This window comes from Rhipicephalus sanguineus, unplaced genomic scaffold, assembly GCF_013339695.2.
Source record: "Rhipicephalus sanguineus isolate Rsan-2018 unplaced genomic scaffold, BIME_Rsan_1.4 Seq299, whole genome shotgun sequence".
In the NCBI taxonomy this organism is placed as follows: Eukaryota; Metazoa; Arthropoda; class Arachnida; order Ixodida; family Ixodidae; genus Rhipicephalus; species Rhipicephalus sanguineus.
In genome coordinates, this window is record NW_023614967.1 from 1 (window position 1) to 14310 (window position 14310).

General features: G+C 43.8%; 1 protein-coding gene across 1 annotated transcript; it reads left to right on the forward strand.

Moving 5' to 3' along the window:
• Positions 1–3748: 3748 nt before the first annotated feature.
• Positions 3749–8372, forward strand: LOC119376960 (uncharacterized; the record flags this gene model as incomplete). The annotated part of the gene is made up of 2 exons (XM_037646617.1): positions 3749–3947; positions 7844–8372. Coding segments are annotated over 2 exons (728 nt in total), but the record flags the coding sequence as incomplete, so codon positions are not given.
• Between the last annotated feature and the right edge of the window lie 5938 nt (positions 8373–14310).

Consider the following 14310-nt stretch of genomic DNA (forward strand, 5'->3'; position numbering starts at 1 on the left):
GACACTTGTCTTCGTAATGTTGGGACTCGTGTTCAAAACCCAGCAACGATAACACTTTTTTCCACTCTACTTCTTTAGTTTCTTCCACAACTTCAGAGAGGGACCCATGGGTTCCACTTGAATGCACATTAGTTTTCCACTGGTCCCGAGGGCTTTTGCTGTACAAACAGAATGTCCTAGCCGTACGCAGCTTCGTTGTAAAAGGAAAGCGAAACTATGTCACGTAATCCACTGACACATCACTATGTTAGTTGACACAGTGACTTATTTTCTCTAATAATAATATCTGGGGTTTAACGTGCCAAACCACAATATGATTATGAGGCACGCCGCAGTGGAGGGCTCCGGAAATTTTACCATCTGGTTTTCTTTAAGGTGCACTTACACCTCACAGTACACGGGCCTGTAGCATCGAAATGCAACTGCCGCAGCCGGGGTCGAACCTGCGACCTTCGTGTCAGCAGCCGAACACCGTAACCACTACACCACTGCGGCAGACCCTTATATTCTATTGTATTAGCGAAAAGGCTGCTCGTGGTGCTGCTGCACATGTCGCCGTTCCAAGGAGAATTAATAGTCGAAACACTGCTGCACTCCAAGAAAAAAAAAGAATCAAAAGGATGTCGCGGCAACCGACTCTCTTCGGTAATTCATTTGACCCCTTTTGAAAGGTAGAATCAGCAAATGTGATTTAACATTTCTGCAAGAGTCAGTGGTCACTCGTGCAGCGCGTTTCGATCAGCTAGCATGTCGAAGACGCCGCCGTATGCATCATATACATCGCGAGGCTGGCGTTCGGCATCGTTCGTGTACACTGCCAGGTGGGGCGTCGGGGCTCGCCGTCGCATTGGCACCTCGGCGCGACAGTGGCAGCGGTGCCTCCTCTCTGCTTCCCCTGTCTCATTCGTTAGTAGGCGCTCATGCTTGCGCCTACTTTCACAACTGAGTACTCACTCACGTTCATACTCACGTCTGCTCACACTCACAGGTACTCACTCAGGTTCATACTCACGTCTACTCACACTCATGAATACTCCCTCACGTTCATGCTCACGGCTACTCCCCCTCATGAGTGCTCGCTCACGTTCACACTCGCGTCTACTCACACTCATGAGTACTCACTCACCTTCATACTCACTTCTACTCGCACTCATGAGTACTCACGTTCATACCCGCCTCTACTCACACGCCTCGTCACTCACTCATACTCACACTCACAACGTTCAAATGAGTGTGAGTGAGTGTACTCATGAGCGAGTATGCCAAGCTATGCGTAGTACTGACCTCGTCCATTGGTTGTCTGCACTACGAAGCGGTGCCTTGGCTTTTTTGGTGATGCGGTCTTGGCTGTGCAGTTGTCGCGCCTGTCACATATTTGTTTACCCTGTCAGTGCCTCGTACAATGCTTCCTCATTGCACTGCCTGTGAGCAACTGACACAACCAACGTGTGGAGGAAACCTTTCTCTGTTGTTGGCTGTGCACATATCACGCAGTCACTGACGTCCAGTTACGTTGTGATGGGGGTGTAATGACAACGGACACGCCTACTCCTCTGAGCGATATAGAAGGGTTGCAAGGCTGAGCGAGAAACTGAAACCAGCTGAAATGATAGTTCTATTCCCTGTGACTTCCTTATTAATGCACTCATTCGCAAAATTCTTCTGACAGTGTGTTCGCATCGGACAAGTGCGCAGTTGTCTCTTCATCACAAATTTTGAACTGCGAGGTTGTTTACTGGCCCTTTGAGAGACAAAATAGGCAGTGGCCCTTGGCAGCTGGTGTTAGTTCACTTTTCCTCATGACACCAGAGTCGTGCAGTGAAAGTGACTTAAAAAGTATTCCGCATGCAATTAACAAGGCCAGAGAATGACCATCTTTTTTATTATCTTTTTTTTTGTTGGTGCTCTTTTTTGTTAAGGTTATGGCTGTGCCTCTACAATTAGAAGGAATGCTCAATATTCAAGAGTCTCCTGTGGAAATTGGATGTGTTGGCAGGCATGCGTTTCCCACCAATAGTGCATGTTGACGTTGTGAGGCCTAGCTTGTCCACTTCCTCTTTTGGTCCTTGTCTACCTTTCGTATGATGTTCAATTGCAAAACACGGCTTGCCTCGGTGAGGCAAACGTGTAACACAGAACAGCAACACAGCTTTGAGAGCCGCAACGCATGTAAGCACCTCGCAAATATAATAAGAAATTGTGAAGTCAGTGGTACATTTTAAGTAAGTACATATTAAGTACATATCAAAGCTACAGTTGATGCTCGATTTGACAAAGTGATGGCTGTGCTCAAATCATTTAGTTAAATCCGGAAGTTTGTAAAATCAAGAAAGGAACTTTTCGGTCTTTCAAAATCTAAAATTGTAATGTATATACTCAAAAGCCACCACGCATTGTTTTTATCACCAACCCATTCCTGCACATGCTAAAAGTTCGAGAGAGTAGCCGGACATGGAGACTCTCATGTCTGGGCGAAACAGACGAGGTGGACAGTCACGTAAAGCTATGACAGGCTGCTGACATGCGAAGATGCAGAGAACAAATGCAGTGGTTGTGCGAGCAGGCAGAGCGAGAGTGTTGCAAAGAGGCAATCTGCACTATCTGTCTCATCAATGATAAAATAACAAAAGCAACCCCTGTTGCCCTTAATGCCATCTGGTACGTGAGAGCACTAGCATCTGTAAAGTCCGTTGTTCCATGCATGGGTGTGGCGTGCAGCCTCGTCAACATAAAGCTAGGGCCATGACTAGGACGTCTAGATATTTTAACGTGATACCGTTAGGGCACTCGCTCGAAGAAGAACCTGTCTCTGTCAAAATTAGGTGAAAATTACTGTTTTTACTTAATCTTTTCAAGAAAACTTTGTTTAATTGGGTTTGGTGGCCAAGCTGTTCGTTAATTTGGGCAAGACACCATGGACATTTGTTGGGAAATAGAAGGTTGTTCGTTATATCAGGAACTTTGCAAAATTGGGTTTCGGTAGATTGGGTTTCAACTGCATTTAATCCAAAAGCAAAAGCACATGAAGGCGCCTTAGGGTCTCCAAGATTTGCATGTGCCATCTTGAAGGTTACAACGCTCAGTTGATGGGCGGTGCTGACAAGCCAAACCAGCAGAGTGGCACATGTTCGTTCTTGAGTACCTTGCACCCAGGTGCGATTGCCGTGACTTGCATGGCTGTGCAGGCAACACCTGTTCATATCTGCGGGGCAGTGTGTGTTCGTATCAGTGGTTGTGAGGTGAAAATCTGTTCCATGACAACCGTATTCTAGCTCATTGTGGGCTAATGGGCTTGACCAGGACCACAGAAAAATCCATGTCACCAAGGTTGCACTGTTCTGTAGAAAGCAGTATAGTGGGCGCGTGTTGATTTTCTTTTTTTTTTTTTTTGAGAAATCTATAGTCGGATACAACTTCAGAATTCCGGAGAGGCCCCGTCTAGGTGACCGAAGCGCGTCAGCTAATTGTCTCTGCTACCAAAGAAATAGTCCAGCTCTAAAATAGGCGTTGTGCTTATAAGACACGTATTTCTCGGTATAATTAGGACTTCATATCTTAAAGACTGGCTAAGTAGAGGTTGTGGGAAGGGAATGTTACAGAACATGCAAGATTGTGAGAGAAAAATGACTGCGTGCCTTCGACGACGCACCACGCCGTCTGCTAGGGTGAAAGATCGGCATTGACACGTAAGAGTTTTCCGCCATAGAGCCCAGCGAGGTGACATCAGAACACGATCCTTTGTTGTCAGATGATGCTTGTGTCACCTTTGTGTCCACACCAAAGTACCTTGGCAAGAACAAGAGCGGTCACATCCTGAGCAGTGATGCACGCATCATGATCTTTCACTGCTACACGTACTGGCGTAACAGGGAGCCTGGAATCGGCGTGGAGGACACGTGCAAGTTTGTCGCTGAGATGCTCAGTGTGTGCGATAAAACTGTGTTCAGGTTGAGGAAGGAAGTTAAAGCTGCTTCTCTTTTGGGTGGCGAACTTTCGACGGAATGCGGTAACTCATCAAAAACGGTAACTCATCTTGCTAACTTGGTGTCGAAGTTAGACAACCGTTCTGCCGAACTTGAAAACAGGTCCCGTAGAAATAATATTATTGTCTATGGACTGCCTGAACACCATTCTGAGTCTCCCGGGCAGCTGCTTGATTTGTTCACGAGCCTAATGTCTGATAAACTTGGTCTTGAATGTACCGACATCGAACGATGGCACAGACTTGGAGCGCGCAGAGGGGGAAAGCCCCACCCTGCTATATTTAAATTTTTGGACTACAGATCTAAACTTGCCGTTTTAAAGAATGCCAGAAAGCTGAAAGGAACACAAATATATGTAAACGAGGACTTCTCAGAGCGCGTTAGAAAGGTACGCAGCGCCCTTTGGAAACTTTCAGCTAACCAAAGAAAAAATGCCACCACCTCTCGTCTGCAGTATGATTTCTTGCTGATAGATAACACACGTTATGTGTTAAGCGAAGCGGGCGACTCTATCATTCAAGCCAAGAAGCAATCTTCTCAGCCTCCTGGAACTTGACTCCGCTCTGATAACTTTTCTTTAGCAAATATTAATGCCCGTAGCATTCTTAACAAGATTCAAGACTTTCATCACTTCGTTGCATGCTATCATCCTTCTGTAATATGCGTAACAGAAACTTGGCTTAATGAACATATCATGGACTCAGAAATTTTACCACCAGGTTACAATGTTCTGAGAAAAGATATATGTGGCCGTCGTGGTGGTGGAGTTGCGCTCTTTGTGAAAAAAGACATTGAATTTACTGTACTTCGGGATGTAACCAACTTTGAATCTATTTGGTGTAAAATTAGGATTTGTGGTCTCACGCTGGCTATTGGAGCTGTCCATCGTCCACCTGATGCGGGTTTTGGTATCTTTTCTGATCTCATGGATTATGTAGCCAAACAAAAGTTAAATGGTAGCAAAATGTTAATCACTGGGGACTTCAATACCCCCGCCATAGACTGGAAGACTCTATCAGCACATGGCCAACACAAGGTCACCTGTGACTATTTGATTGACTTAACTATTTCTTTTGACCTGACGCAAATTGTTTCTTCTGCAACCCGCGAAAATGCAATTCTTGATCTTGTTTTCATTAATGAGCACTGTCAAAGAATATGGCTATCATTGTGAGATTGTCGAAGGCCTGTCGGATCACAAGGGTGTCGTAGTTGATTTTAACTTAACGACTGTACCTAACCTTCCTTTACACCAGACTGTTGTGAACTACGAGCGTGCTGATGATAACTCCATAATCGAGATACTTGCATGCTCTTTTGATGAGTTTTTAAACAGCGCCAGCCATTACCATGTCGATGTACTAGTGAACCGCTTTAATGGAATTGTTGGCCGTTGTATTGCTAATTACATTCCACCAAAGTGTATAAAACGCAATCCCAAGCATCCTTGGTACACTCGCGACATTATACATCTGATTCGCCATATCAGGCGTCTTCGCAAACATTCCAAACCTGGCAATCCAATAAAATCCTCTGTGTTACCTAAACTGAAAAGTAGTTTAAAATCTGCTATGTCAAGTGCGAAAAGCTTCTATTTTAATAATACTTTGTCGTCGTTCATGAAAGACAGGCCGTCAAAGTTTTGTAAAGCCATCAATCCCCCAAGTCAGAACTGTCCTTCCTCATTTATTATTTCCGATAAACCATGCTGTGATAATCTTAGCATTTCTGAAGCATTTAATGACTATTTTAAATCAGTGTTGACACGTGATGATGGGCGTAGTCCCACATTTTTTACTAACTCATCTCGACCACCTTTCCCAAGCATGCTAATTATTACTGCGGGCGTTCGTAACCTTGTACTCAAAATTGACACAACGAAAAGCGCCGGGCCAGATGGCATACCTAATATGTTTTTGAAACTTTATTCTGAATGGACCTCTCGGTATTTATCAGTCATTTTTTCAAAGTCTGTTCAGTCATCTACTGTCCCATTACTCTGGAAGTGCGCCAAGGTCGTTCCCATACATAAGAATGGCAATAAACAGGTGGTGTGCAACTATAGGTCAATTTTATTAATATCAACGTCCTGTAAACTACTGGAACACATCATCTATAAATATATCATCGAGTACTTGTCTGAACAGAATATTCTCTCACATGCTCAACATGGCTTTCGTTCTGGTTTTTTGACGGTGACACAATTACTAGAATTCTCCCACGATATTGCATCCACACTTAATGCCAGAGGACAGCTTGATGCCATCATCATTGACTATAGGAAAGCCTTTGATACAGTATGTCATGATAAGCTTCTAATTAAAATCAAGGAACTAATTCATGACACTAAACTTACAGACTGGATACAGGACTATCTGAGCTCAAGAACACAATTTGTTGCATTTAATCGTGCTCACTCATCTCAGGTCAGTGTTACATCCGGTGTACCACAAGGATCGGTACTGGGTCCATTACTCTTCATCATCTATATAAACGACGTCGTTAAAGTAACTGCTGGGACTTCTGTGAAATTGAGACCTTATGCCGATGACTGTGTCATATATTCTGATGTGGCTGGCACTCAAGATCAGTTACAGTTAAATAATGTTTTCGACTGTTTTTGCGAGTGGAGTAAGACATGGCAGATGTCACTGAACTTCAATAAAACAGTCTCAATGACTTTCTCAAATAAAAAGCATCCGTTAAAGTTTTCATATTTTAGTTGTAACCACAAGCTCGAAAGTGTAGACACTTTCAAATACCTCGGTGTTACTTTCACGCCTGACTTGAAATGGCATGCTCACATTCTGAATATATATAAGGCGTTAAGAAAGCTGGGTTACTTAAAGAGAAACCTTCGAGATGCAACTAGGGAATGTAAACTAGTAGCATACAGATCTCTAATAAGGCCTCTCCTAGAGTATGCATCTATCGTATGGACACCGCATCATGCCACTGACATAAACATGCTTGATTCTGTTCAGAAAAAAGCCATAAGATTTATATGTAAGCGTTATGATCACCATTTTTCACCTACATTATATGCTAATGAATTACAGCTAAAAAGTTTGGCTCTCCGACGCACTTGTGACCGTCTTGTCCTGTTGCATAAGATCGCTCATGGGGAAACATTTATCGATGCACCCATTGCCTTTACTAACCCTTCTTTTCGAATCACAAGGAGAAGTCACCACCTTAACATAGCTCCTTTGAAGTCATCCATTGATTGCTTCAAGTTTTCCTTTTTTCCTCACACTATTGATACTTGGAATGGTCTTCCGGGCTCCCTGTGCGAGCTGTCAAACGATGAATTCGTTGAGCAATTGCCAAACTTTTTTCACTGATCAGCTGTGTATACTTTCCTGATGTTCTGCCCATTCAATGTGTATACTTCAGTGTGTATACAGTGATGGGAAAGCTGCTACAGTTGCTCCAAGCTGCTACATTTCATTAAAGCTGCTACATCTATGCTACAAATGAGCACCATTGCTCCAACCTGCTACATTTTGTGAAAGCTGCTACATCCATATATGAGTATACTGTATACATCCATATATGAGTATACATCCATTGAGTATACTGTATACATCCGTATACAGTATACTCAATGTGTTTACTTTATCTGTGTTGTATTTAATGTGACTTAATGTGATTTAGTGTGACTTAATGTGTTGTATTTTGTCTTGTGTTTGTACTCACTCCTGCAATATCTTGCTGTGCAAGATGGCAGTATTTGTAAATAAATAAATAAATAAAAGAGAAGAAGAAGCTCACGAAATGCGGAGAAGACGCAGTGCGTAGTTTGACAGCTTCGCGTTGTGCACACTGAGGTCATGTGTGCACGACTTCTTTCGCCATAGTCAGATACCAACGGTCGAGACGATAACCAACGAGTTCTCGAAGCGTATGGATCTCTCTTCGCTGAAGTGGCACACCGTGCATTGCCTGCTTGCCGAGATCGGCTTCAAGCACGAGAAGGGAAGTCGCAACTCGTTGCTCATCGACCGGGACCTCCGTGATGTGCAACGCTACAGGGCGGAAGGCCAAAAGATATTCTTCCTCGATGAGATATGGGGGATGGCGGGACACACTCGGTCGACCGTGTGGACGGGCACTGTGGTAGAGAAGCGTGGACGCCAGTATGCAAAAGCAAATAGCCTGTCGACTGGCCTTAAACAACCATCTGGGAAAGGCCTTATCGTGACGTGCATCGGCAGTGAGGATGGCTTCGTCGATGGCTGCTTAGATGTGTTTCGAGAGCAGAAAACAGGCGACTACCACGAGAAAAGGGATGGCAATCGCTTCGAGGGCTGGTTCAATAACGTTTCGCAAAAGTTGCCAGCTGGCAGCGTCATTGTTATGAATAACTTGCCGCACCATTCCCGGTGAGAAGAGAAATTGCTGACGACGGCCTGGAAGAAGGACAGCATACAAGAGTGGCTTAAGAGCAAAAACACCGCCTACACTGACATGATGCTGAAGAAGCAGCTACTTGACTTGGTGTCTTCCGTGAAATTGAGCCTTCTGAGCTATGTTGTTGAAAGTGCAGCTCAGAGGGCCGGTTGCATTACTGAGGCTCCCGTCATACCACTGTGAGTTCAATCCCATTGAGCTCGTGTGGGCGAGGGGGAAAAATTTAGTTGCAGCCGACAACAGAGACTTCAAGCTGTCCACGGTCGAAAAAATAGTAAGAGACAAGATTAACAATGTTGTTTAAAACAGAAGATGATGACGGTCACGCACCGTGCGCCTACTATCATCATTAAGATTGAGTGTGGCATTAAAGGGGGAAGAAGAAGGCAGCCATGCCGTTGGTCTCTCTTCTTTATAAACGTTACCGTGAAGGACTGGAGGAACAACATTAGGCATCTCATGGACCTTGAAGCAAAGTTCAGGCTTGAGACATCTGATAGTGACCACGTCCAGCCCATCATTATCCAACTGGGTGATGATGAAACTGGAGAGAGCGACTCCAACTCTGAGCTATCCGTCATTGAGCCACTCCAAGAAGACTAACGGCTTTTCGTGAATGAGAAAAGCCCTTATCAGGCTAACAAAATTTTGCTGGTTGGGACACATGGAGCGCATCCATTCCGTGACCTCTAAAATAAGTAGGCCTCTCATTTATAATGGCATGTGTTTTAATGCTCTGTACAAATAATGCTCACTTAAGAGGCGGGCATGAAAACATGCGTAATTATGGCAAACCTTAAAACGCGATTTTTAACCCTGAATATTGTTGGACCTGAAATGCTCCCTTGGAGAGCAAGCGTCAAGCTTGACAGGCCCTGTGGTGAAATAGCCGCAGTAAACGCGTTATTCACAACCAGTGTTAGTAGCCCGCATGCCAAAGCCATTCACGTGGTTGAATTTCTCATTTCGGTTATCCACTTTAGGCTAGTTTTCTGAAAAAGAAAACAATCGTTAGCTTAATAAAGCCCAAAACTCTCATTCAGCAGCCATAGTCCAGCTTGACGGGCACTATGTTGAAGTAGCAACAGCTGACGCAACATTGATTACCAGTGTTCGTAGCCTGAATGTCACAATAAAAATGAAAGCAGCTAGGTTCGAGCTATCTCAAACCGTCACCCACCCCGAAAGCCAAGAGGAGAAAGAGGGAGGAAAGGCAGGAAGGTTAACCAGACGTGTATGGTTTGCCATCCTACACTGGGGGAAGGGGCAAATGTAGCCCGTTTCAAATAGTTGGGATCCAAAAGCCAAGAAGTTTAGCCAAGCTGTAACGATGACCTACCCTCAGTCGAGTTTATTCCGCAACACACACACTGCTTATATCATTATGCGACTTGAAACAAACAATGAGAAACTCAAACGCGTTCTTGGGCTAGTTGGTGCATGGTCTGACAAAAATTTGGAGGCACAAAGGAACAAGGACAAGAAATGACAGGACTGGTGCCAAACTAACAACTGTTTTATTGGAAAGAACATTGCATTCCAGGTAGCTTCACGCGCATGCGCGAGTCACATTGACAATCACAGTAACAGAATGACAACCTAATTCGGGTTATCAAAACTTGTCTAAAAAGTGCAATTCGTTGCGATATAAGTTCAAGGAAGGCACACTAACACATTGGGCACCCTTCTTATTTATGCAAAAAGCCTCCAACAATTCTCTGGCCACCTGGTTTCGACTTTTTCCAAGCACCCTGGTTTCAAAAAACCGGGGCGCGCATGCGCAGGACTTGCAGTGCGAAGGCAAGTGTAAACCAGATACACTGTTAAGGGAGGCTTCATGTTCCTTTAATCGAACATTTAAACATCGACCAGTCTGGCCGATGTATGTCCTACCACAACTGAGGGGTATTTCGTAAACCACCCCAACTACGCATGGGCAATACGGTTTTACATGCTGTATGTCACAGGCGGCCTTATTGTTTTTCTCAGACACACGGGCGCATAGCCGCGAGAGCTTGTTAGGGGCGGAAAACACCACGGGAACATCGTGTCTGCCCACAACCTTCTTCAGGTTTGTGGGCGACCTTATGAATATAGGGTATAATTTCCGGCCTTTCCTTATGCTGATTGGGTTCCGCCCTTTTCGCATGCCTTTCAATTTCTTGAGCAAGCTCTCCGAAACACTAGTTATGACTGAGGACGGAAAACCAGCTGATTGCAGACGCGATACCTGATAATCAAAACTGTGGACCATCATGTGTTCGCAAGATCTGCTTAGCGCGGAATGCAGGCACATAGTCGCTATGCCTCTCTTAACATTTTTAGAGTGCGCCGATTGAAAATTAAGCAACTCCTTTTTAGCGCGAGGACGATATGACCAGCACGTGAAGTTATCGTTAAAGCTTATTCTGATATCTAGGAATTGCAGTTCCTTATTATTGGATTCTTCGTAAGTAAAAGTCAGGCTCCTTCCATGGGATTTAAAAGTGGTTAAAACTTTGTCCAAGGCAGTACTGTAACTCAATTGGTTAGTAGAGTTCAAAATCACCAGGAAGTCATCGACGTATCGAAATATCTTAAAATCTTTAGAGTCAATAGCTTCATTCAAAACTGAGTCAATGGACGACAAGAAAATGTTGCACAGCACCGGCGCCACACACGAGCCGATGCATATGCCTTTCCTCTGTACAAAAAGCTTGTCATTATAAGAAACCACGGTACTATTAAGATAAAATTCCAAAAGTGACATAAAATCTTCTACAGAAATTCAGACACGATGTTTCGTGTTGTTCAGACACGATGCATCGTGTCTGTATTTCTACAGAAATACAGACACGATGTTCCCGTGGTGTTTTCCGCCCCTAACAAGCTCTCGCGGCTATGCGCCCGTGTGTCTGAGAAAAACAATAAGGCCGCCTGTGACATACAGCATGTAAAACCGTATTGCCCATGCGTAGTTGGGGTGGTTTACGAAATACCCCTCAGTTGTGGTAGGACATACATCGGCCAGACTGGTTGATGTTTAAATGTTCGATTAAAGGAACATGAAGCCTCCCTTAACAGTGTATCTGGTTTACACTTGCCTTCGCACTGCAAGTCCTGCGCATGCGCGCCCCGGTTTTTTGAAACCAGGGTGCTTGGAAAAAGTCGAAACCAGGTGGCCAGAGAATTGTTGGAGGCTTTTTGCATAAATAAGAAGGGTGCCCAATGTGTTAGTGTGCCTTCCTTGAACTTATATCGCAACGAATTGCACTTTTTAGACAAGTTTTGATAACCCGAATTAGGTTGTCATTCTGTTACTGTGATTGTCAATGTGACTCGCGCATGCGCGTGAAGCTACCTGGAATGCAATGTTCTTTCCAATAAAACAGGTGTTAGTTTGGCGCCAGTCCTGTCATTTCTTGTCCTTGCTCCTTTGTGCCTCCAAATTTTTGTCAGACAATGAGAAACTCAGCATGCTGACATGCAAATGTAGACCGTTTCGAGTAGTTGTGATGCCTTTATCATTCTTTACAACCTGCCGACATGAATGACATCAATGCAAGCTCTACAAGAAGCAATCATAAGCTTCAGGGATGCTAAAGGCATGTACGAGTGATTGCGAAGCATTGCATGCCCCAAAAGCCCAATAAGTTCAGCCAAGCAGTAACGATGACCCACCCTCAGCCAAGTTTATTCCGAAGCACACACACGGCTAATATCATGACGCGACTTGAAACAAACAATGGCAAGCCAAAGTCAAAGCCGGGGATATAAGTAGACAATGAAAATGACAAAGTAATAATGGCCAAAGTTGCCAAAGCCCTACGTGCACTGCATTGCCGGGCTCTACTCAGTGAAAGAATTAGTGATGAAAGCATCTGTGTCCCTGTTAAAGATATGTAATTCACATATGGGCTGTGCAGCCTTACTGTCTGTTTATTAAGATTGGATGCATGAAAGACTCAGCATGCTTCACAACGTAATGCACTTACATGTGCGTTTATGGCGAGCTGTGGCATGCAGTGATTCATAAGCACATGAACAGCTGTAAGAATCCAAGTTAGATGCAACCCTTGTGATGCTTTTAACATAATGTACCTTTGAACTTTTCTGTCGTAGCTGATAAAGCTTTCTTTTTCGCAATTTGTTAGTCACTTTGTAACAACAACAAAAGAAGCATGGACAGAACAGCAGAAGAAAACACAGCGAACAGTTATACTGCAAACACAAGGTAGACGAGAGAAAAAGGCTATAATGCGATTGAAAAGGTCAGCTGTGCCACTCCCAGGACTTGCTGCTTTGAAGGAGACGGGTTAATGAAAATGTGATTAAAAAAATGTAGTTGACAAAACTTACAAAAATAAATACACATATAAAGCAAAGGGACAGAAATGAGAATATGCACAGAATGCACACACATATTCCCACACATACACACAAATGCGAGGGGGAAAAGCTAAAGAAATCTGAAGTATAAAAAATACGAACACAAATATGCCACGCTGCCGCATAAATGGATTATTTTAATGGTCATAATTTAATACTATTTGACATAGGGGCCGAGATTGAGGAAAAAGCATTGTGACTAACATCTAACTGTTAGTAATTCAATGAGAATCGTTTACTGATTTTTAGCTTTAGTGTACAGCATAAGGACACAATGTTTGGACGTCACTGCTAGATGCTGTGCTATCTTAACCACTGCAGGGAATGTTTGTACACGTGCTGTATGGGTGGCTACAGATTCTAAGGTGAGAGCTTTAGATGCTTCATCAAACATGAAAATTGACCGTCAGTGGCATCAACGTGAGGGGTGCAAAAAATCATCATAACGACATCATATGATGTCATTGATGTCACAGATCGCCAAAATTTGTGACGTCATCACATGACATCATTGCTTTGTACTGCCTCCGCGATCGCTTGGCACAAGCTTTCTGCACCCTACTTGGTTTTGCACTGCAGTGCAAAACCAGATGAGGAGCAGAAAGCTTGCATTGCCTCCGATCATGGAGACAGCGCAAAGCGACGTTAGGTGCAGATAGCTTTCGAAGGGGGACAGGGGAGGATCAGTACATCGACTGAAGAAAAAGAAGATGGCTTTCGCCTTTGGGTTGTTTTCGGTAATACCATAAGGGACCCTGCGAGTTTTTGCATTTGAGGTCACTTTCGCAAATATTTTCTGTTGAGACACATTGTTTCATCCACGTAGGCATTGCTCATTTCACCTGGGAGTGGTTTTCTTCCACTTCACTACGTCCGACAAAAAACACGAAGAAGCTAGTGATGCAGAACTATCGATGTTACTATCGATACTATCGATAGCTGAGTCACTATCGAACTATCGATGGTGAAAAATACTATCGATAGCGCTATCGATAGTAAAAAATTCGATAGTACTATCAATAGTATAAAATCAACAGCGCCGACTCACTGCAGAATAAACTTAGTTCCCCGCGCGTGTACGTAGTGGAGCCGGAGGAGCAGGCTGAAGGACAAGAAAGTTGACATGCTTGTGTTCTTCACCATGAGTGCTTTGCTGACACATGATCATAAAGTCAAACTGTTCAGCTCTAGCGGAAAGGAAGCCTTTACATGTGGCAAAATTGCGCGGCTTCAAATCGATATTGCATTTTATTATTTCAAAATAAAAAAAATATCATGAAGTTAATTGTAATGTGCAACTGGTTGCTTTTGTATACATATTTATTGATTTATATATTCCGCCATTTACACTGCGGAAATAGGTAATTTCTCTGCCGAAAATTGCTCATAAATTAAGCGAAGCTGGTAGTAGGCTATCAGAAATATTCTGGCAATATGGCCGGCCAGCAACCGCATCATTATTCACACCACTATCGATAGTATTGTCACGTGGTTGTGATGGTGAAGAATGCTGCAGCATGAGGGGAGTCCACTCTATGCACGGCTG